The 22,252-nt window shown below is 39.1% G+C and overlaps 1 protein-coding gene and 1 pseudogene across 1 annotated transcript in view; both read left to right on the forward strand.

The window, feature by feature from the left end:
* KCMF1 (potassium channel modulatory factor 1) overlaps nucleotides 1-8,905 on the forward strand; it is a 62,235-nt gene extending 53,330 nt beyond the window's left edge. The window contains exons 5-7 of the mRNA XM_015593868.2: nucleotides 1,243-1,417; nucleotides 3,353-3,635; nucleotides 6,786-8,905. Coding sequence (XP_015449354.1) covers nucleotides 1,243-1,417; nucleotides 3,353-3,635; nucleotides 6,786-7,047 — 720 coding nt within the window. The 3' untranslated portion in view covers nucleotides 7,048-8,905. The remainder of the gene's footprint in view (nucleotides 1-1,242; nucleotides 1,418-3,352; nucleotides 3,636-6,785) is intronic.
* Nucleotides 8,906-16,334: 7,429 nt separating this feature from the next.
* Nucleotides 16,335-16,453, forward strand: LOC112484548 (annotated as a pseudogene).
* The last annotated feature ends 5,799 nt before the right edge of the window (nucleotides 16,454-22,252 follow it).

Genomic DNA, 22,252 nt, shown 5'->3' on the forward strand with positions numbered 1-22,252 from the left:
AAACTAATGGAAAGTAAAGATATGGACCCAACCTGAGAAATTAGAATGTAAGCCTGACCTGAGCTAACCTCGGAGCTAGTACTCAATGAACAGAAGAAACTACTCTTTATCCTAAGTGCAGGAACACTAAAATCAAAATGAAGAAAGCAGTGATTTTCTTTTTTAAGTGAATAAGAAAACCCAAATGGGCCAAAAAATACATAAGCCTTTGAGTCATTTTGCATTTTGTATAAAAGAATTCTATAACAATACCCATGCTTGATCCATGCTTCACTCCACCTTTATGGAAAAGCTAGGCAAATAACTTAAAACCAAACTTAACTTTTTCAGCAAGTTTAAGGGCCTCTAGTGAAATTGGTTTCTATTCAGTAGAATGTTCCACATTATCTACATCTATTATGATTCTTTATAAGTCATTGGTTACCAAGAGAAAATTAAATTGTGCAAAATATAAGAGTAGGAGATCGCTTATGTTATATTTTATATGTTATATTTTAGATTCCAAAGGAACATTACCATGAAGTTCTAGAAAAAAGTATGTTGGCATAGCAGTTATTCTGGAAGCATACTAATTTTCAGGTACTTAAGGTGCTACTGTGTGGTAACTTTGTTTGACGTGAGGGAATGGTTTCTCTGAACGCCTCCAAAGTATCAGAACCCTTTTTTTTAGCAACAGCATTAAAAACGAACTTAAAGACAATTTAAAACTGGTAAAAGGACTCTTACACCTGAACTTATTCATACTGTTTCTTTCTCATTACAGATGATAATTGAGATACGGTTAGCTTACATATTAGCATATTCTCCTCAGATATAAAAACTGATGCTTATTGATTGTGGTCACTTTGTTATGAAAATATATGAAATTCAGTACCTAAATCAGAGTAAGAGAATATGTCACCTCAGATGTTTGACTGGGTGATGCCCTTCACTTCATCTGGCAATGTTATTCTGGTCATTGCACCTGGAGCCTAGGAAGAAATTTCTTCCCACCTGGAGAAACTTTTTTTCCCTTTGAAAATAGACACACATAATATATACATACTCACATGTTGCTTTATATTTGTGTCTTTTTTTAGAGTTAATAGCCCTTATAGATACAGTAGTGATGTTTGCATTCTAAATGTGCTATTTTAAATTGCTTACCGATTTAGGAAATCTGTATGTCTAACTAGCAAAGGCTTCAGTGATTTTTTTTCCCTTTCTCTAAAATCTCGGGTCTTTCCTTAACTTTGGAGTTATGATGAATCGAGTGGTGTTCGACATGTACGTAGAATGTTTCACCCTGGCCGGGGATTGGGAGGTCCTCGTGCTCGTAGATCAAACATGCACTTTACTAGCAGTTCTACTGGTGGACTTTCTTCTTCTCAGAGTTCATATTCTCCAAGCAATAGGGAAGCCATGGATCCTATAGCTGGTAAGTTAGTTTCATATTAATACTGGAAATGGCTGGGGAGGGAGCTCCCTTTAAAATTTTTTGATGAGATTTTGTTCTTAGTCTCATCACACTCCTATTCTCCTTCCTAGAATTCCCAAAAGTTTTTAACTATCAAGTGTTTTTAAAATAGACAATATATTCATATTATTCTGGCATTTCTCTAAGTACTTAGAAGCATAAGATTATAAGAAATGGTTCTATGTTCTGTTTGTGGCCTGCATTGGAACCCAAGAAAATCATAAAAGATATCAGCTGAAAGACCTCCAGAATTCCATGGTTCAGCCTCCACAAATACACAGATAAGAAAACTGATTGACAAGACTAAAGAATTAAGCTCTTCACATACAAGAAAGTGAAGTAGGAATCTCTCCCTTCTTGCCTTGATTTAAGAGCTATACTGTTGTGGAACATACTGAAAAGTACCTGGGAAGCCAGCCTTAGAACACAAGTGCTAGGAGTCAAAAGGTCAGAAATCACTATAGGTAACAAAAGGAAACTAGACTTTGGGTGGTGAGCACACAATAGAGTATATAGATACTGAATTATAATGTTGTACACCTGAAATTTATATAATGTTATAAACCAGTGTTATCCCAATAAATTAAATTGTTTTTAAAGAAACCACTGTAGCCTGAGACTCTGAAAGACACACGAAGCACAGACAGGCAGTAAGACTCTGGAAAGCCTGTCCAGGTTCCAAATGTGCGCACATGGGGGAATGTATACTTGGAAGCCACGATGTACCTTGCAGAACATCCTGAAACACTGAAAAGTACAAATCTGTGGTAGAGACTAGGAACAGTTTTACTCATGAAATGTTCTTTAAAAATGTGAGATATACAATGTAAAATCATTTTATATGTGCTTTGGGCATTTGGATGTGCAATAAGCCCAGTAAACTGAATTTGGGGGACTTAACAAAATAATTTCTTCATTCAATGGGAATATAGTATTTACCTGCTGTCACTAAAGGTTAAAGTAATTTCTGGGAAGAAAATTCAAAATTGAGAAATTCTCTCCATTCAGTTTTGTCTATCAGTGAAAATTTGTTTATTTTAGTGGTGTACAGTATGAAAGAATGTTGCTTTATCCCTGAAATAAGACAATTGTGAACAAGAAAACATAACTTTACCCTCTTAATGAGTTTTAATGATGAAGAGCATTCGCTAGCCTTGGAATTTCTGTCTACAAGGCAACTGTCAGTTCCGTGTAAGCTAGGTAGATGGACCCTCCACACGGGAGAAGGCAGTGTCTACACCTTCCTTAGGTGAGGACACAGGGACACTGGTCCACATTGCTCTTCATGAGAACTGCCTTATTGAAATAGAGTCTGGATGGTAACAGACCACCAAATAAGCTGTACAGCCAAGAGCCAGTCAGCCTTACTGCAGTTGGTACTCAGCCACTCTCAAATGACAGTGCCAGAGAGAGAAGGCAGAGGCAAGTTTGCAAGGCTCACAGTTAGAAATGATCCAGGTCTCTTGGATTTAATTCCAATAATTCATTCAATCATTGATTAAATGTTTAAGCATCTACTATCTCAGGCACTGTTCTAAGAGCTGAGAATATAATAAACAGGATACTTGATCCCTGCTTTTGTGGTGCTCTTGTTGAGAGGGTTTATATTCTGATTGGATGAGTAGATAAACCACTTTAATCTACTAAACTACTTGGAGAAAGTATAACTAAATTAGCTCATTAAACAAATAAACAATCTGTTATGTTTCCCTTAAAACAAAAGTAATTGTATGTGGCTTCATATTCATATGTGCATTCCCCACATACAACTCCTGCCTCCAGGAAGAGTTCTAAAGAGCATTATTTTTAATGTTCCTGGGCTAAAAGAGTGATCTGTACCATTTTGTTTTCTGCATTATTTAAGTAGACATTAATCGTCTTCATTTCCATTGGCAGAGCTTTTATCTCAGTTATCAGGAGTGAGACGTTCTGCAGGAGGACAGCTTAATTCTTCTGGCCCTTCCGCTTCTCAGTTACAACAACTGCAGATGCAGCTGCAGCTGGAACGGCAGCACGCCCAGGCAGCACGGCAGCAACTGGAGACCGCACGCAATGCAAGCCGGCGTACTAACACAAGCAGTGTCACCACTACAATCACACAATCCACGGCAACAACCAACACAGCTAACACAGAAAGCAGTCAGCAGACTATCCAGAATTCCCAGTTTCTTTTAACAAGGTAGCTTATTTATTAACATAATTTTGAGGAACAATGTTTTATTGGCACTGCACAGTCTGAAATGATCGTTCCTTTTTTGTGCTTATAAATGTTCTTAAACACTCTGCCTTTGATCAAACCATCAAACCCACAGATCTCTAATCAAAACTGCGTATTCAGTATTTCCCCAAGAATATGAAAAATCATTCTTATTTCAGATAAAGTAGGATTGCAGTGGTCTTGTTCGAATAGTATGTCCTCATCTCATAGGAATTTCTATTCCCAGATTGCCTATAAAACTTTAATACCGTGTCATTTACATATGTGAGACATATTAGGTACATTTATTATCACAATTAACATTGCTTTTTTTATGGCTAGTTTCAGTCTGCTGTGAAATATTAAAAGGTACAAGAGAGGATTTCATAAGTGGCAGTTTTCTCCTGAGAATTTCTAAAGAAGTATTTAAATTCTTATGGTTGGCACATACAAAAGTGACTACTAAAAATATGGTTTACCATGGTGTAAAAAAATATTCAGTACACACAGTAAATGGCCAACAGCAGGAGTGTAACTTGCCAGATCGAGATACTTACCTCAAAAAGGAGACTTACCAATGCGTATATCCACTGAGAGTTCACTGACCTATGGGTGGATTGACTATCTTGCTAGTGCCCTTAGAAAAGACACCTTCCTACACTTGGCCCTGTTGTTTTGTCTTGTCTTGTTTTTTTAGTCCCCTAATCAGTGGGCTTGATCTGGGATTTTTCTCTGTGTAGTAATTCTACACTGGATACCCCGGCTCACGGGGCATGGTGTGGGTCGCTTCTGAGTGCTTTCCTTGGATTCTGGTTGTAGCTTCCAGAAGGCCCCCTTCTGTCATCTGAAACGGTACATTGCATAATACTTTGTAATTTGCAGACCATTTTCCACATCTTTCATTGTGTCATTTGTTCCTGATTCATGATTTACCTAAGGCAGTATTTCTCAAAAACTATTCCCTGGAACTTTTTATATTCTAAGGGAATATATGTAGTTACTTATGTTCAATTTTTTTTTCCTGATGAATAATTTGGGCAAAACTAAGTAACAAAAACAGTTTACTTACTGTGGGCTTCCCAGAACTTCAAATATATTAACGTGCATTGTGAATCTTCAAAACGAGGAGAGGGCTGCAGTGTCTCCAAGGGGAAATCCTGGTCTCCGGTCATACAGCTATTAGGTGATGTGTGTGGGGCTCAAGCCTTATCTTTGGTCACTTTGGCCAGGGGCAATTTCTGCTCTGTTGCCTTAGAACTGATGGTGAGGACACAGTTTCTTTGGATTCCAAAATGGTTGACCTTTTAGAAAGTGATTAAGTGCTTATGTCAGATTCCAGTTTGGGTAATGGAGCCAGTTAGTTTTGCTAACCTCCGTTTGAAGATTCTTATAAGCTTTGCAGGTTTTTAGATCCCAAATGAAGTTTGGCCCACGAGAAAAACTAGCTCTCGTACCAGATTTTATCTGCCCCTTGGGAGTAAAACATTTTGTCAGTTATTTCCTAAAAATAAAAATAGTAATATTGGAATTGCATGTTCTCCAAAGGGTTGGAACCTCAGCCTATACGTTTCTAGTTTGCCTGCTTAGTGAATAGATAGTCTTCCATACAGCCTTTATTTTTCTATAGTAGCTTTGACTTTAGACCTTTTTTTTCCTTTACCAAAGGCCTTTTCCAAAGCTAGGAATGTGGAATATATTTCACTTCACATTTTTATACTTTTTGATTGAGAGTATGTAGCCTATTGCTTAGTCTCCTATTTCATTAATACTTTTTAATGATATTCTTAATTTTGTTTTAACTGTAAATGTCATCAGTCAGTTCCTTTTCATTTAGATTTAATAACTTCATGTAATTACCTCTGTATCCTTTTGCTTTCTTTAAATTCTGAAATTCAGATCTTTAAATTCGTTTTCTGAGTTGTAGATCTAATCATTCAGTGGTTTTGAACTTGACAGCCGTGAGATTTTGAACAAGTCACTTAACCTCTGCTTCAGTTTTCTCATTCTGTAAAATGTTGATAATAATAGTACTTAATTCATAGGAGTTAAAAGAAATAATACATATCAAAAGCACTTAAAACAGAGCCTGACCCATAGTAAGTGCCCAGTAGGTATCCTCCACTGTTGATTTGGGAATCCCCTGCGCCTTTCGGCATAGATAAGGCAGCAGAGAGCAGATGCCAGCTGTAGAGGAGCGTGAAGTTGATCTGTCTGTGGGCTTCAGGTACATCTAGGTTTACTGGAGAAGCTCCTGTTACGCATGCCTGCTGGTCCTTTCACTGTCAACATCTCCCTGTTTTGTTACTTTTCCCAGCCCCAGTGCTCCAGCTAGTTTCTCTTTTTGTCTTTGTCACCATAAATGTAAAGAAATAAAATCAGTACAGAAATTAAGCAGAATCAAATTTTGCTTAAGTCATTTAACAGGTTAGTACAAGAATTCAACTCTTAACATCTATCCAGTGTCTGTGCAGATGGTCCAGGCTTCCCAGCATAGCCTAGAAGGTCTGAGTGCACATTCAGATGAGCATTCCAGGCCGTTAGACCTCAGCCCAGCTTACCCGATTTTTGGTAGGAGAAATGTAGTGGAGGGAGGGAGTTTTCTTGTCCGCTAGGGCTTCTCTTCGTATCTTCATTTCAAGAAGAATTACATGGAAATAATAGAGAAAAGTCAAGGGAACTTTTAGGAGTTTCTTCAGTCGAGTATCCTTGTCACTGCAGATTTTGTTTTTATGACTGAGGTTACTACTTTTCCTGTTTTTACTACCCACAGGTGAAATTCTGGTTAGGGAAATTACTACTTCTCCAAACATCTAATCGGCTAGAAAATTTGTTTTCCTCAGACAATTTTTCACCGCAGTTTTCTCTGAAGGAAGTGTGAGAAGTCTAAATGGATTTTTCTCATTGAATCTAATTAAAGTATAGATTTGCACCTCAGGGTAACGGTATTGCTACAAATGTGGGGAATTAACCTCAACGTAATTAAGGTGATAGAGTGAGGTGTTCCAATAACATGTCTCAGATTCTGAGTTTGCCACCTGTGAAGCTTACACAGTGTAGGACATTGCAGAAATTGACCATGCCTTTGTTCCTCGACTTTTTACCAATGAGATCTTTTCTTTTTAACTTACACAGGTTAAATGATCCTAAAATGTCTGAAACAGAGCGTCAGTCCATGGAAAGTGAGCGCGCAGACCGCAGCCTGTTTGTCCAAGAGCTCCTTCTGTCCACTTTAGTGCGTGAAGAGAGCTCCTCCTCAGACGAGGATGAACGGGGGGAGATGGCAGATTTTGGTGCTATGGGCTGTGTAGATATTATGCCTTTAGATGTTGCTTTAGAGAACCTAAATTTAAAAGAGAGTAATAAAGGAAATGAGCCTCCACCACCTCCTCTTTGATGACATCCCAATTCGCAGACAATGTCCTCTGTGCTGTATTTGCCAATGAAAGTGGACAACAACTATCTTGGGTTTGTTTGGTGATTGTAATTTCAGGTCTGTCACTCTTGTTACATTGTGTACATTCAAAAGGAAGAGAGAAAATATATATGATAATCATTTCCACTTAACTAATTTTTACTTCTAGCAGGTAAATGTAGGTAGCAGTGCAGGGGTGATCTCTGCTTCCTGTACCTTGACATGCAAAAGGCTCTCCTAATACTCCACATTCAAACTGAAGAGGAAAATTGAAATCTCTAATGAAGCTGCTGTGTGTATTTATGAATATTAATGAATAAAAACTGCTTGGATGGTTTACCTTAACTACTGCATGAGGTTTTTTGCAGCGTGCATGAGTTTTAGTGACCTTGTTATTTAAAAAATTAAATACAAGGAGTAAAACTTAAACAAAAATACAAGCCCAAAGCTTTCCCAAACATTATTCAAAGGTTACATGGCAAAAGAGTTACATGATGAATGAAGTAGCTTTTGAATAATGTCTGCCTGAATCACCTTTCTTTGTGTGCCTCCTACGCATAAAGCCAACTCTGCAGTGGAATCTGGGGGTCGTAGCCGGGTGTCATGCTCCGCCCTGTGTGATTGTCCTGTCGCCCTGTTAATTATCTTACCTGTGTGGAGCTCAGCCTGTCTCTTTAACTCATCTATCGAAGACACACCAGTAAAGCTACTGTCGGAATCTGCTGCAGGGCGCTCATGTGCCCTAAAAAAACAAATTCTGTTCATATTTGTTGAAAGTTTTTACTTTTTGTGGTTGTTTAAAAGTTTTTCAATTGTTAAATATGTTTTATTCAGGTGTAGATGAATTTCATTTATTCACTGTTCAATGAAGTTAACCTGAATTATGTTGTCTTTGTTTTTGAAAATCTCACATTCTCAATCATATTTTGCGTTATTTATGTATTGCTTCATAGTTTGCTAAGACAGATCAGTATCAGGGGAGCTTTGAGGATTTGCCTTCCCACATTTTGTCAATATATTACAACCAAATTCTTAATGCTAACTTTAGCACCTTTTATTTATTGGGTTTTGTTTCCGGCATAAAAAGTAAAGCCTTTTAATTGAATCATGCCACCTATATGCCTATATTATTAATCCTATGTGTAAAAAAAATGTACAGCTTTTTCGGGATTGTTTTGGGATTTGGAGGGGCCGGGATATTTTTTTATTTTCTGTTTCAGTTTTGTGCATAGACTTTCACAATAGCTCCAAGGCAGGGACAGCGGGTTTGGGGGTTCAGGGGCAGTTTTTGGAATGTAAATTTAGGACTTTTAAAAAAGGTGCGCACAGCTTCTGATAAATTTATAACTAGACTTACCCTAATCATGTCTTCTTCCAGTTCTCACTTCTCTGAGCCCTTTTGTCAGTCTCTTCTCCCATAGTCCTTTTCCTTTCTCGTCTATTTCTCCGTTTCTTCAACACCACAAGCATACAGATTTGAACACCCTCCGGTGTTCTTCCGAGAACTGTGAAGTCCATGTTCATCCAAATGTAACCAAAAAAGAAGTCACCCCACATGTCTAAAAAACTGTTGCTTCTTCATCTCTGAAACTTCAGACAGACTCCAACAGTCTCCAAATACAATAGTTTTGTTTTCTTTAGTTTCTGTGATGGAAAATGTTTTAAAGGAGAATTTTACCCCAGGCTTCTGGTTATACTAGAAGTCAAGTCCAGTAGTGATTTTCATTTCTTTCAATTGGTTGTTGAAACGTTTCAAAAACCAGTTTTCAAGCTGTGGTCTTTTCAAACACATCTTCTGCACATAAGTCACACATTTCAATAAAGCATTTTCAAGACTGTTGACCACTTGAATTTCTTTGGTGTTGGTGAATTAGCCTAACCATTATTTAGAGATTTTATATCCCATCCAGTATTTTTTTCTTTCTTATTATACTAAACTTAGATTTTGTGTGAATGCATTACTTTGGATATGAGAAATAGAAATCGCCAATTGTATGCTTTCCCTTTTCCGTGCAAATTCTGGGAAAATGTAAGGTCCTTCCCCTTCTAACATGGTTTAAGGGAACAACTGAAGTTGTGCATTCAGGGCAGTTTAATTTAGGTGATGAATTTAAACTTCAGAAACTTAAAGGTTCATAAGATTCCATCTCATGTAGAATACTGTATATTAATTATTTTTTACCAGATATTTTACAAATACCTCACCTCATCCTGTATGTAATCAATAATGTATTAGGGTAGAAAGACACAGACTATCAATATAAAAAATATATTTAAGTCCTTCAAATTCTTGTGTCTTTTTTCTTTAGTTTCTGAATTAACATCATATTTTTGGAATTATTGAGTAAAAATAATTGCAAAGACTTTGATGTAAAGGAGACAAAATATACCATTGTTTATTTGGGCTATACCTTCAAATTTCTAAAGACCAGATCCTGAGTTTTGAAGTTTTTGTTTTATTTAATTTTATGTGTCTAGGGTATAAGTTTGTAAGTAATTCTACAGTTCTTGTCTTCCTCTTTGGAAGTAATTTTAAATCTTTCTGCTCAAGGTGTTCTGGAAGAAGTTTAATGCCATAACTTGGAGAACCCGAAAAAAATTTATAGTGAAGAGGAAGACCTATAGAGAATGTTTTCGTGTATGTAATTTATGGAATAGAATATGCAGTGTGTTTAAGAATCCCAGAATAATTCCTGCTAAATTATAATTGTGTATAGGATATTCATGGGCATCACACTCCTGGATATTAAGTTACAGAGACTAGTAGAATTTGAAATTTAACTGAAATAGTAGATCTCCCTCATGATTACCTCAGATTGTTTTCATTCACTTAGTTTCCTAAAATGTTTTAACTTTTTGAACAAATCGAAATTCCTATGTTTTTATGGCTGTAGTCATAAGATATCATTTCTACTGATGGCTACAGTGAAATAATTTGGATTCGTATTTACAGTGCGTTGTTTGTTTGTTTTTTTAACCTACAGATTTGGAGCCTAGGTCTGTAATGGATTCTTTATAATTAGATGCAGGTAATTAAGGAGAAAGCCCCTTTCCCCATGGCCCCCAAGGAAATGTAGCTTAAGATAGCAGATTACATTATTAGACTAGCAAAAGTAACATAAAAATCCATTCCATTATCTCCCTCCCTCCCCCGCTATTTTTCCCCTCAATATTTGAATTTTGAGACTACTGATCACTAAGACTATTGTTTCTGACTAGTATACTCAACTCGTGGTATTTTTTCTGGTCTATAGGCCACAATTAAACAGGTAAGGGCCTCAGAAGGTCCCTCACAGCAAGTATTCCACTTACCTGTGTATTTTACTCTTGGGATCCACACATACTTCAATAGTTCATAGCCCTGTTTAAGGGTAAAAATAAAGGAGGTGATCAAGAGGAAGGGAGGGAGGTGATTGGAGAAAAAGGGTCTTCTGAATGGGATCTCTACCACTGAAAAATATTCAGTAAAAAGTAACCTCACTGTAAACTGGAGCCTGATGTGGTTAGCATTGCCCTGTGAAACGGATGTATAAAAACAATCCAGTGTGATGGACGAGTGGATGCTCCCATTACAAGCTCTTTAACAAATATCAGTTTTGTGGGGAAAAGCCCCATCACAATGTTTATATAAGGGATCTATTGTATTTCTAAATTATTGGCATGTGCAGTTTTAGAGGCACATGCAAAATTGATTCCATGTGCCAAACCACCATCACATTGATTCCAGCATTAAGTAAAACACTAGGTATGAAATTTTCCCAGAGTTATATGTTAAAGTTGATGATATGTTGGCACAAAGGACATGCTCTTCTGTGCTCTCGCCAAAACTCCACTAGGCACTTCAAAACAGTTGTCTCCCTCAGACATGGAAACAGAAGCCTTGTCTCCAGGTTGAAGTGCGGGGGCTGGGGTTGGAATGCAAGATGGAGCAGCAGTTTGCAGACTTTCTGGTCATTCATGACCATGGGAAATTCTGTGGCTTTAAGCATGGCCTTAGTAGAATGATTTCATCACAGTATTCCAAAGCCAAATTTGAGTGCTTTTGTTTTTCAGAATAGTTTGAAAAATTAATTTTTCATACCCATCAACTTCATGCTTCAGCAGTGCTTTGTCTTTGTTACTGACTAGTATACTCTTAACTCTTGGTTCTTCTGATTTTTCGGCCCATCCCTGTCAAATAATTGTACTATAAATATATGAGCTTGGAAAGTTCCTTATTTAAGGAACCCTGCTGCAAGCCTCGCATACAGATGTTGCCTCTTGGTTGGCAGATTCAAATTTGAAAGATTATTAATCTCTCAGAAGCTGGTCCAGAACCTAAATCCACATGGCATTTTAGTCAGTTGCTATCAGGTGAGTAGTGCCTTGGTTAGGTTCCTCAGATTACCAAGTAAGGCACTCCTCTCAATTCCTCAGGCTTTATAGTCAGTTGAAGTTTACAGCAGCTAGTAAAAAGTGTCTGATTAAAAAGAAACCCTGAAGTGTGATTTTGTGTCCCTGATAACTTCCTTTGATGCACAAATTGTACACAGACGGTGGTGAATGCACCGTGATTTGAAAATCTCTAGGTGCACAAACCCCTCTGGCCCGCTTTCCTCAGGCCTAGACAGACAGTTTTTCTCTTCTAGTCTAAGAGAACTTTACTAACCGCCAGGAACCTAGTGTTTTACATTGTTTCCTTTGTAGATGGTGCATGTGGCCTGTGGTTTCCTGGCTGCTCTGTCTATGCAAACCACCATCACATCACCCCTGATAACTCTCTCGCATACCATACTTTGAGTTCTCAGTAGCTTTGGTCTAAGCCTAAGCGTCATTTACAGCTTGCAGTTTTTACAGACATTACACACCTCCTACTTGCCCCACTGACAATTCCCTAAGAGAATTCTTTAGAAACAACTTCCTAAAATAGCCTTTCTCACCCAATTGGGAGTGTTTTCAAAGGTTACCACACCTATTTCATTGATAAGGTGACTGATCTGGTGAATGAGCTGCTCCTTTAAATCTTGCTACCAGATTTGAGTGAAAGTTTTTAGAATTCTGCCTTACACATAAAACATCAGTCCAATTTAATAGCAAAACTGGCACAAAAACAGTTGGTACACCCTATTCTGTAAACTGGATGAAGTCCCAGCTCTCCTTTTAGATGTCCTGACCACACCCTGTATAAAAGGTTTACTTGAGGTAGAAGCATCAATATTCCTAAGGTAAGATTTTGTAATACCACTAAATCAGCATGTGGACCAGACCAACTGGGACGTGAGCACAAGTCACTGTCTCTAGGGGATGAAAATTTCATGGATTCTTATACCTTAGTTGCATAAACTATTCTGGCCGGTCTTGAATGCTTTTAATTTTGTCTATGAGAGCTTCTCATGACAACAAGAAAATAGTTTTCACCAATAAAAAGTCATTTTTTTAATATGTAGTATGCTAACTGCAGTTTGTTGAATTACAAAAGAGCTGGTCATAGCTGCCACTGGAGCATGCCCAGTTGGTTAACAGCCACCTTGTTAGCTGACCACTCTTACAATTAACGCTTACTTTGGAAAATACCACACTGACTACAGTAATACTTTAAAATAAATTACTAACTTTGTAACAGGCTCTCATTAATTTACACTGATCCCTTATATGGATTATCTTTTATAACATCATCACTTGGCCACCCAGCTTATCTGTGTTTTCTGATTTGAATATATTCTTGGATACATATGTAAAACTGCTACATTATTTTCCATTTCATTCGTGTGGATAACAGCTTGATTTCAATGGCTGTGTCATATCATCTTAAGATACAAATAATAATCAACAGACTCAGACATCTGTGGTACTAGTACCTGAGCTGTTCTACAGGGGATTATTATAGTTTTAAATGCCCATGAATATCTTGTTTCCTTCTGTGTTCTGTCTGTGCATGTTTCATTAATGCTTCCAGTGACACCTGAAGTCTTAGCTCTATTTGCCTGCAGAACTTTCAGGTAACCCACCCAGGTTATCCTAAGACCCATTGCTGATAGCATTTGAGTTGCTATCCTGAGAGAGGAAGGTGTGGCATCTGTCCTCAGTCCAGAAAAAGACTTTAGAATAATTTTTCTACGTATAGCTTCACAGGCCAAGTGAGACTAGAAAGAAGGAATTGAAAAAGATCCTCCAGAACTTTGTCTGCATGGCCAAGAGACCCACCCATCCAGGACCAGAGAAGGGAGAAGGCTTAATTCTCATCAAATTATTTTTCCTCTTCACAGTCCTTGTTGTCTTCTTGGTTGTTGGTTTTTCCTTTTCGAACACCCAACTGCCTTCAGTGAATGGTAGGGTTCAAAACGAAACCCACACAACTGTGGCATCTAGCCTGAACCAGAATCTTTCACTTTGGCGTAGGCCCCCAGGGACTGAGATGATGAAGTGGGGTCTCTGAGGAAGAAGGTGGAGTGGAACAGTTTTAGCATATGTCAATGAGTCTTAGTTATTTGTAGTGTTTTTTTCCAAGTATTCACCACTCTATGGTTACAAGTCCACCTGATTAAACCAAAACCCACCACGTAGACTCTCAGGTACTTGTCCAGTGGCCCCAGTGCCAGACATTCTTTTTACACTGTCCTATTTCAAATTGCCTTCAGCATAGCCAAGGATTGGCTAAGGTTTCTTAAAGGATGCAACAAATACTGCTTTGCACATACTGTCATAAGGTAGACATTGTTATGGGGCATTTCAAGCACAATTTAGAGCAGTAATTAACAAAGTATTTGCCAAGCGCTCAGCTTTTAGATGTTTATAAATTCTGTAACCAGCCATGACAGATGGTCATCAAGAGAAAGAATGGAATAAGATCAGTAGAAAGAAGTGGCTGGAAAGATCACAATGAATAAGAACAGATATGAATTTTCAGTGTTAGGAATTCGGGTTCAGCTCATCATCTTGATGTTCCCTCTCCCACCTCAAAAGTGCCCCAGTCACATTTGGACTAGCAGGCAAGTCCTGGGCGACAAATGGTCGATCAATTCTGGACAGGTGGTTTTTGACCAAAGGTTAGAACTTAAAATTCATGGCAAGGACTAAGAGATGCACATTTTTCTTATCCAGGGTGGTGGGTGAGGCTCCAAATCAAGTTGAGTTAAAGGTAAAGTTAACCTGGAAAATAGACCTCTGGAATTAAAGTTTAGAGTTGGAAAAATCTAATTGCCCTCTGAAGGCAGTTCCCACAGAAACACACCTGAAAGGGAGTGTTTCCAGCCCAGAACACGAAGAAGATAAAGTGCAATGGTTACAAGCACAGATAAGAGTTTCGATCTTGGATCTGTCACTTTCTCGCTCTGTGATCTTGGTCAAGTTAATTAACCTTAATTAAATAGTGTGCCTATTTTCTCACTATTAAATGAAGCTAATAGTATTAATGTGCTGATATGGTGGCTGGTGCAAAGTAACTGTTCAATAAATGGTAGGTGGCAGGTCAGAAGGCAGAGAACACAACACAAGATTCACTTGGGAGCAAACTCCAGAAGACAGAGCACATGCATCTATACAAAGGCGTGATTCAATTGGCCTGCTCACCTTCAAACACTTGTGAGATTCAGGCCAAAATCTCCCTGGGGACCCGTAACATAGAATAAATCACAAAAACCCCAAAATCTCTATCTGAAGAGTTTGAGATCAGGGGGAGGGAGGTATCACCCTAGGTTAGGTGACCCAGAGGTATCAAAGAATAAACACCGATAGAGACCTCATTGAGGTTCCTACCACCTTTTCAAGTGCTCAGTTTATTGTGCCTACTAAGTGCCAGGCACTCAGGGTTCGTGGTCAACGAAGGTCAATAACTAGCACAGCTTTCTTTCCATTCAGTTGCTTCGGCCAAAACCTATTGGAACCATTTTCTACTCTTCTTTTTCCTCGCACTTTATGTTCATTTAATCAGCAAATCCTGTTGTGCTATTTCCATAAGTTATCCAGGACCTGACCCCTTCTCACCATCTCCATTACTGCCCTTGGCCAAGCCACCATCATCCTCACCCCGCATCCCTGTCTCTTCCCAATCTCTGCTCAACACAGCCGTTGGACCATCTCGTCAGAGCCCAGGAAGACCCCACCACTAAGCGCCTCAGGTTTCTGCAATGGCGCCCATCCCTCTCAGAGTGAAGACCAGAGTTCTCACCATGGCCCCAGGGCCCTGCAGGATGTGGTCATTGTTGCTCTTCTGTGTTATTTCCTGCTGCTCTCTTTATGCCCTCCACCCCAGCCTCCCTTGCCACCTTGCTGTTCCTCGGACAGGCCAGAGCTTTGGGACTTTTGCCTTTGCAGTTCCCTTTCTTGGAACGTCCATGTTCCCTTACCTCCTTCTCTTTCTCAAGGAGAACTTCCCTGACCATCCAATTATAATAGCGACCCTATGCCCACCAAGGAGTCCCAGAATTCCCTAGCCCCCTCCCCACTTTGTTGTTTCCCTATAAATCATATCACTATCCGACTCATCCCGCCCCCTCACACACACACATACACACATGCACATGGTTGCCAGCTTTCTATTATTCAACACTATATCCCTATGTCTACAACAATATTTGGCACATAGTAGCTGCTCCATAAATATTTATGAAAGAGTGAATATTGTGGGCCAGTCTGTTAAGAGTGATTTTTATAATTTTAAAAGTACATACCAATATAAAATGCTTAGCCACTGTGGAAAAGATTTTGACAGTTCTTCAAAAACTTAAATATAGTTATCATATGACCCAGCAATTCCATTCCTAGGTATGTACCCCAGAGAATTAAAAGCATATGTTCATACACAAATTCACACATGAATATTGATAGCAGCATTACTCATAAGAGCCCCAAAGTGGAAACAACCCAAATGTCCTTCAAGTGATGAATGAGTAAAGAAAACATGGTATATCCACAGAATGGAATGTTATTTGGCCCTAAAGAGGAATGAAGTACTAATACATGCTACAACTTGGATGGGCCCTAAAAACATGTTAAGTGAAAGAAGCGAGACACAAAGGGGCACATGTTACATGATTTATTTTAAAGGAAATGACCAGAATCAACAAATGTATAGAGACAGAAGGTAGATTAGTGGTCACCAGGGGCTGCAAGGGAAGGGGGAGTGGAGAATAACTGCTAATGGTACAAGGTTTCTTTCTGGATTGATGAAATGTTCTAGAATTAGGTAGTGGTGATGGTTGCACAATTCTGTGAATATACTAAAAACTACTGAATCACACACTTTAAAAAGGTGAGTTTTATGTGAATTTTATCTCAAATAAAAAAACATACCCTATGGCCATGCTACCCTGAACACACCCGATCCCGTCTGATCCCAGAAGCTATGTAAGGTCAGGCCCGGTTAGTACTTGGATGGGAGGCCACCTAAGAAGACCAGGTGCTGTAGGCATTAAAAAAAAAAAAAAAAAAAAAATTAACAAGTTGGCTTTGGCCAAATTAGCTTTGAGCAATATCACCTATCCATGGACTAGTATTCTATGTCTTAGGGGTGGTTCCACAGTGTAGCAGTTAGCACGTCTGCTTTACACGCAGAAGGTCCTGGGTTCGCACCCCAGGTGGAGCCATGGATCATACCCCGGGCGCACCAGGCCCTGGGTGCACGCCTTGAGCGTGTGGGAGGAGTCGCCCCACCTTCAGAGATCCAGTTCTTAAGGGGAGATGGCAACATCCATAGGTCAGTGGTAGAAGATGGAGGGAGGGGAAATCAAAGAGGGGAGGGGGGACCAAAAACATATCTGTGTTAGATATTCTCAATATTCTCACCTTGTAGATGATAAAACTAAGTGTAGAGGAGCAGCTCCGCCCTGGTGCCCAGCAGTCCCGCACGACTCCGCATGGGCAAGGCTTGACCGCAGTAGAGGCCAGCAGCTTTGCGAGTTGCTTGGCTAAAGTTGAGGCTGGCAGAGTGACCCACTGCCCATATTACCTGTTATGTAGACCTCTAGTTCAGTGTCCGTGTCATCTTGTGGAACTAGGGATGCAAGGAGCTGACACCATGCTGATTCTGCCTTTGCTGTCTATATGTATAACACCCTGTCTGAATCCATGTGGGCTCAATGTTGCCTGACAGCCCTATCTATGTAAGTGTGGCCAGCCAGCCAAGCAGTTGAAGTGGTGATCCTCACCGCCCTGTTGGTGACCAGGGCTGCTTTAGAGACGCTTAACACTAAGATACAGAGATGGAATTAATTTTCCCAGGTTCTACCACTGCCCGAGCCAAAATCCTGACCCAGGTGTCTGATCACACAAAGTAAAATCCATCTGGCATGATATCTGATATGACAGTAAATTAAAATTAGGACATTTCTAGAAATGCAATTCGTTCTCCTAATGTTCTTCTCTGACCTCTTCAGAATTTCGTCCTTCTCTTTACTACCACTAATCCAGAGGAGTCAAGAGTTCAGAAAAGTTTCCCTGGGGCATTTAGATTGTCATTTTTGGGAAATTTTTTGGGTAGGACTCGTAAAGCCATTTAATAACTTTTAGAAACACTGGCCTAAGAAAACACATAAATTTCTTTCTCGGATTAGAATTAAACTGGTGGCCTTTATACTATATTGAACATTGCCTCCAAAATTGCCACTCCATTTTCCAAAGGTGGGAAGTCATCGCCCATTAAGAATGTTTGAGACATGGCCCCTCACCTAGGCCTTTTTCTGTTACCACCCTGATCTTCCAGCTGCCTCTTCTGTCTTTGAGATGAATGAGCTTGGCTAATTCCTGGGAACCCGAGTCAGCAGATCCCAAAAAGTTTCTGTGTGTGTTTGTGGTCTTAAGGATCACTTCAGCAGTGTCGGGGAGGGTGCAGGCAATGCCAGGGCTCCCCTTCTTGGTCTGTGAGGCTGGTGATCAGCCATCATGAATGGGCTCCATGTTGACAACAAGGCACAAGGCCTTGCTCTAGTGATACGGGGCCAAGGCTGGGATCCGGGACTGAATCCCAGCTGAGGCCAGGCCAGCTATGGGAAATTTGAGCCATTCCTTAACTCAGAGCCTGACCCTCCTGCTGTGTGACAGCTTCCTCACAGGCTGGCTGTGCCGGTGGTCAGAAGTCACGTCCAGAAGGTCCTTGGCGGCCTCACACCTAGAATGCTCCAACGACTGGTCCAGGGAGGAGAATTTTGGGGAAAATCCACACTTCCATGACCCCAGTCATGGGGAAGTAGGTCCTTCCAGCTTTAAGAACAGTAGAGCTTTGTTTGGTGAGGAACTTCTGAGTCTCAAAACCAGAGAGCTGAGCCAGACCGCCCATCACTTCAGCAACTTCTACACCTCCTGCTCAGCTGTGAGCTGAGTAAGCCAGCAAGAACCAAGCTAGTATAGCAGAGCATTTTGCAACGAGCCTGGAAAAGGGGGTGGCCTCATGCTGAAAACCAATTTTCAACTTTTGCAGTTGACTTTGCAGCTCACTCATTTCAACTAAGGTGTGAGGGTGACTGTTGCCGCCTTGTTTTAGAGAGGAAAGAACTGAGCATTACTGCACCGTTGCTAATGTTTATCTGTGTCCTTAGTTTGATCCAGGAATTTAGTTGTATTATTTCATGTCATCGTTTCATTTAATTTGTTATCATTTCCCCATTTTAGAAAGGACGAAACTGAGGCCCAGGAAGGTTAAGTAACCTGCCCAGTGTGGCGCTGCCCCAGGCCAGCGGGGGTGTGCTTCTCAGCAGGGCGAGGTTGGAGAGTCTTCACAGCAGGGACAGCATCGGCGGAGCTCGAAGGTATTCGAGGAATAATAAAAGAATGAAGTTCAGATGTGGCCACACGGGGGCAGTGAATCAACACAAAAAGAAAGACAACCCCGTGTCCAGTCCTAAGCCTTGGAGGCCTCCAAGAGATCTGTTTTAACATTTATTTTACAGGTTTCCCCAACAGTAGAGGGGAAGGGGTGAGTTATGGTGTCTGGGCCAGACTGCCTGGGAGCCAAGCAACTACTATCATTTCCCAGCTGAATGATCTGAGGGAAGTGATCTACCCCTGTGGACCTTGTTTCCTCCCACGCAAAGGCTCACTCAGCAATGGGCTAGATGGGGCTTGGAAGCAGTAGGGGACAAGTGACAGCACTCAACTGCTTAAAGCCAAGAAGTGGCAGCTGTCACCGGGTGCAGCAGGGTTTAAGTGGCAGCCAACCTGGTCAGAGCAGAAGAATTATGGAGATGGGTAATAGAACTTATAACCACAGGCAAAACAGTTGATTAGCCAACAAGGGCACTACTCAAATTGAACCATCAAAAGAAATCAAGGATAATGATGATGAAGCTGAGGGCAGTTGCTCCAATAAAAAGTTACAGCCTTTGCCTGGTTTCTATACTAAGCCAATTTTCAAAACCCAGAATCCGGTGATTGAAGAAGAGGCTAGAATTCCAGAATGGACCCTGCACCACATGGCAACTGAACATAGTAATGATTTCTTCTGGTCCTCTACCATAGAGGCCTATTTACTTGAGTAACTGGGCAATGGGAAAAGGAAAATTCCTAAACATTTTTAGGACAGTTGGCCACAGACTCCTAGCTGTCTTTGGTTACCTGAGACCCAAATTGCAGTCATGGCCCTTTGTTAGAAAGGGAGCATGTAGGGAATAGATAATAAATGGCAATTAAATGGAGCGCTGCCCAAAATCCAGTTCAGAGTAGGTCTACTGAAGTCGGTACTACATATCGTATTATGTACTTATTGTACATATTGTATTATGTCTAAGTATTGCTATCCCAGCTTTTCCATTTGCATGAAATATCCCTTTACTTTCAGTCTCTATGTGTCTTTTGATCTTAAGTGGGCCTCATGTAGGCAGCATATATATAGGTCTTGTTTTCTTGTTCAGCCAGCCACACTATGTCTTTTGATTGGAGCATTTAATCCATTTACATTTAAAGTGATTATTAATAGGTATGCAGTTATCGTCAATGTATTAATTGTTTTCTGATTGTTCTTGTAGTTTCTGTTCCTTTCTCATTCTCTTGCTCTCTTTCGTGTTGCTGACTTTCTGTCGTGGTCTGTTTAGATTCTTTTCTCTTTATTTCTTGTATATCTCTTATAGATTTTTGGTTTATGGTTACCAAGTGCTTCATCTATACTGAGCTGTTTATAACAGTCTATGTTCAGTTGATGGTCGCTTAAGTTTGAACATATTCTAAAATCACTACTATTTTTACTCACCCCTGCCATATTTATGTTTTTGTGATTATTTTTTATTTCTTTTGTGTGTGTGTGTTTGTGTGTTATAATTACACATGATCTTCCAAGTTTTGCCTTTTAAACTTTGTACCTGATCCACTGTTTTTATTTTATATTTGCCTTTGTCCATGAGACTTTTAATTCTTCACAATATTTTCTTACTCATATTTTAGATCTTGCTTTTCTTTTTCTTAAAGAAGTCCCCATAACATTTTTTGTAATACAGCTTTGGTGGTGTCGAACTTCTTTAGTTTGTTTGTTTGTTTGTTTTTGTCTGGGAACCTCTTTATCTCTTTTTCAATCTAAATGATAGCCTTGCTGGGTAGAGTAATTTTGGTTGTAGATCCTAGCTTTTTATCACTTTGAATATCTTGTGCCAAGCCCTTCTGGCCTACAAAATTTCTGTTGAAAAAATCAGCTGACAGTCATATGTGAGCTCCCTTGTAGGTAACTAACTGCTTTTAAGATTCTCTCTTTGTCTTTAACCTTTGGCATTTTAATTACTATGTGTCTTGGTGTGGGCCTCTTTGGGTTCATCTTGTTTGGGACCCTCTGTACTTCCTGGACTTGGATGTCTAGTTCCTTTGCCAGGTTAAGAAAGTTTTCTGTCATTATTTATTCAAATAGGTTTTCAGTTTCTTGCTCTCTGTCTTCTTTTCATATCCCTATGATGCGAATATTGTTTACACACTTGATACTGCATGGATCAGTACTTTATTCCCTTTAGGGCCAAATAATATTCTATTCTGTGGATATATCATATTTTTTGCAGCCTTTATCTTTTTTCTTTTTCAGTCTACCTCAAATTTTGTCAATTTTGTTAATCTTTTAAAGAATTGGTTTTTTATTTCAGTGATCTCTCTATTATTCTTCTATTCTCTGTTTCATTTATCTTCAGTCTAATCTAAGTTATTATTTCCTTTCTTATGCTAGCTTTGGGTTTAGTTTGCTCTTTTTTTCTAGTTTCTCGAGGTTGAAAGTTAGGTTATTAATTTGAGATCTTTCTTATTTTTAATGTGTTCATTTACTGCAATAAATTTCCTTCTTAGTACTACTTTCTCTGTAAGTTTTGGGGTGTCATGTTTACATTTTCATTCATCTTTAAGTATTTTTAGAAGTTCCTTTGTGATTTTTTTCCTTAACCCATTTATTGTTTGACTGTTATTTAATTTCCATATATTTGTGAACTTTCTAGTTTTCCTTCTGTCATTGATTCCTAGTTTTATTCCATTGTAATTAGAAAGCATATTTTGTGTGATTTTAATTTTTAAAAATTTATTAAGACTTCTTTTGTGGCCTAATGTATGGTTTACCAGGATAATAATCCATGTGCACTTGAGTAAAATGTGAATATATAGATATAGATTTCTATATATAAGGGTACAGTTCAGTGGCATTAGTATATTTACAACATTGTACAAGCATTACTATTATCCATTCCCAGAACTTTTTTTATCATTCCAAACAAAACTCTGTACCCACTAAATAATAACTCCTATTCTCCCCTCCTCCCAGCACCTGGTACCCTTTATTATACTTTCTATCTCTGTGAATTTGTCCATTTTAGGTACCTCATCGATATGGAATCATATAAAGTTTGTCCTTTTGTGTCTAGCTTGTTTCACCTAGCATAATATGTGCAAGGTTCACCCATCTTTCTAAAGTTCGTTCCTTTTTAAGGCTAATTCAGCCAATACCATGCTGTTTTGATTATTGATGCTTTGTAGTATAGTTTGATGCCAGGCAGAGTGATATTTCCAGCCTTGTTCTTTTTCCTCAAGATTGCTTTGGCTCTTCAGGGGTCTTGTGCTTCCATGCAAATCTGATGATTTTTTGTTCTATTTCTTTAAAAAATGCTGAAGGGATTTTGATGGGGATTGCATTAAGTTTTAGATAATAAAGTTGTTTTAACTATGTTGATTCTTTAATATGTGGACACAGAATATTTTTTCATTTTTTTGTTTCTTCTTCAATTTCTTTTAATAATGTCTTATAGTTTTCAGTGTATAGGTC

The sequence above is a fragment of the Pteropus alecto genome, unplaced genomic scaffold (genome assembly GCF_000325575.1).
Source record: "Pteropus alecto unplaced genomic scaffold, ASM32557v1 scaffold117, whole genome shotgun sequence".
Lineage (NCBI taxonomy): Eukaryota > Metazoa > Chordata > Mammalia > Chiroptera > Pteropodidae > Pteropus > Pteropus alecto.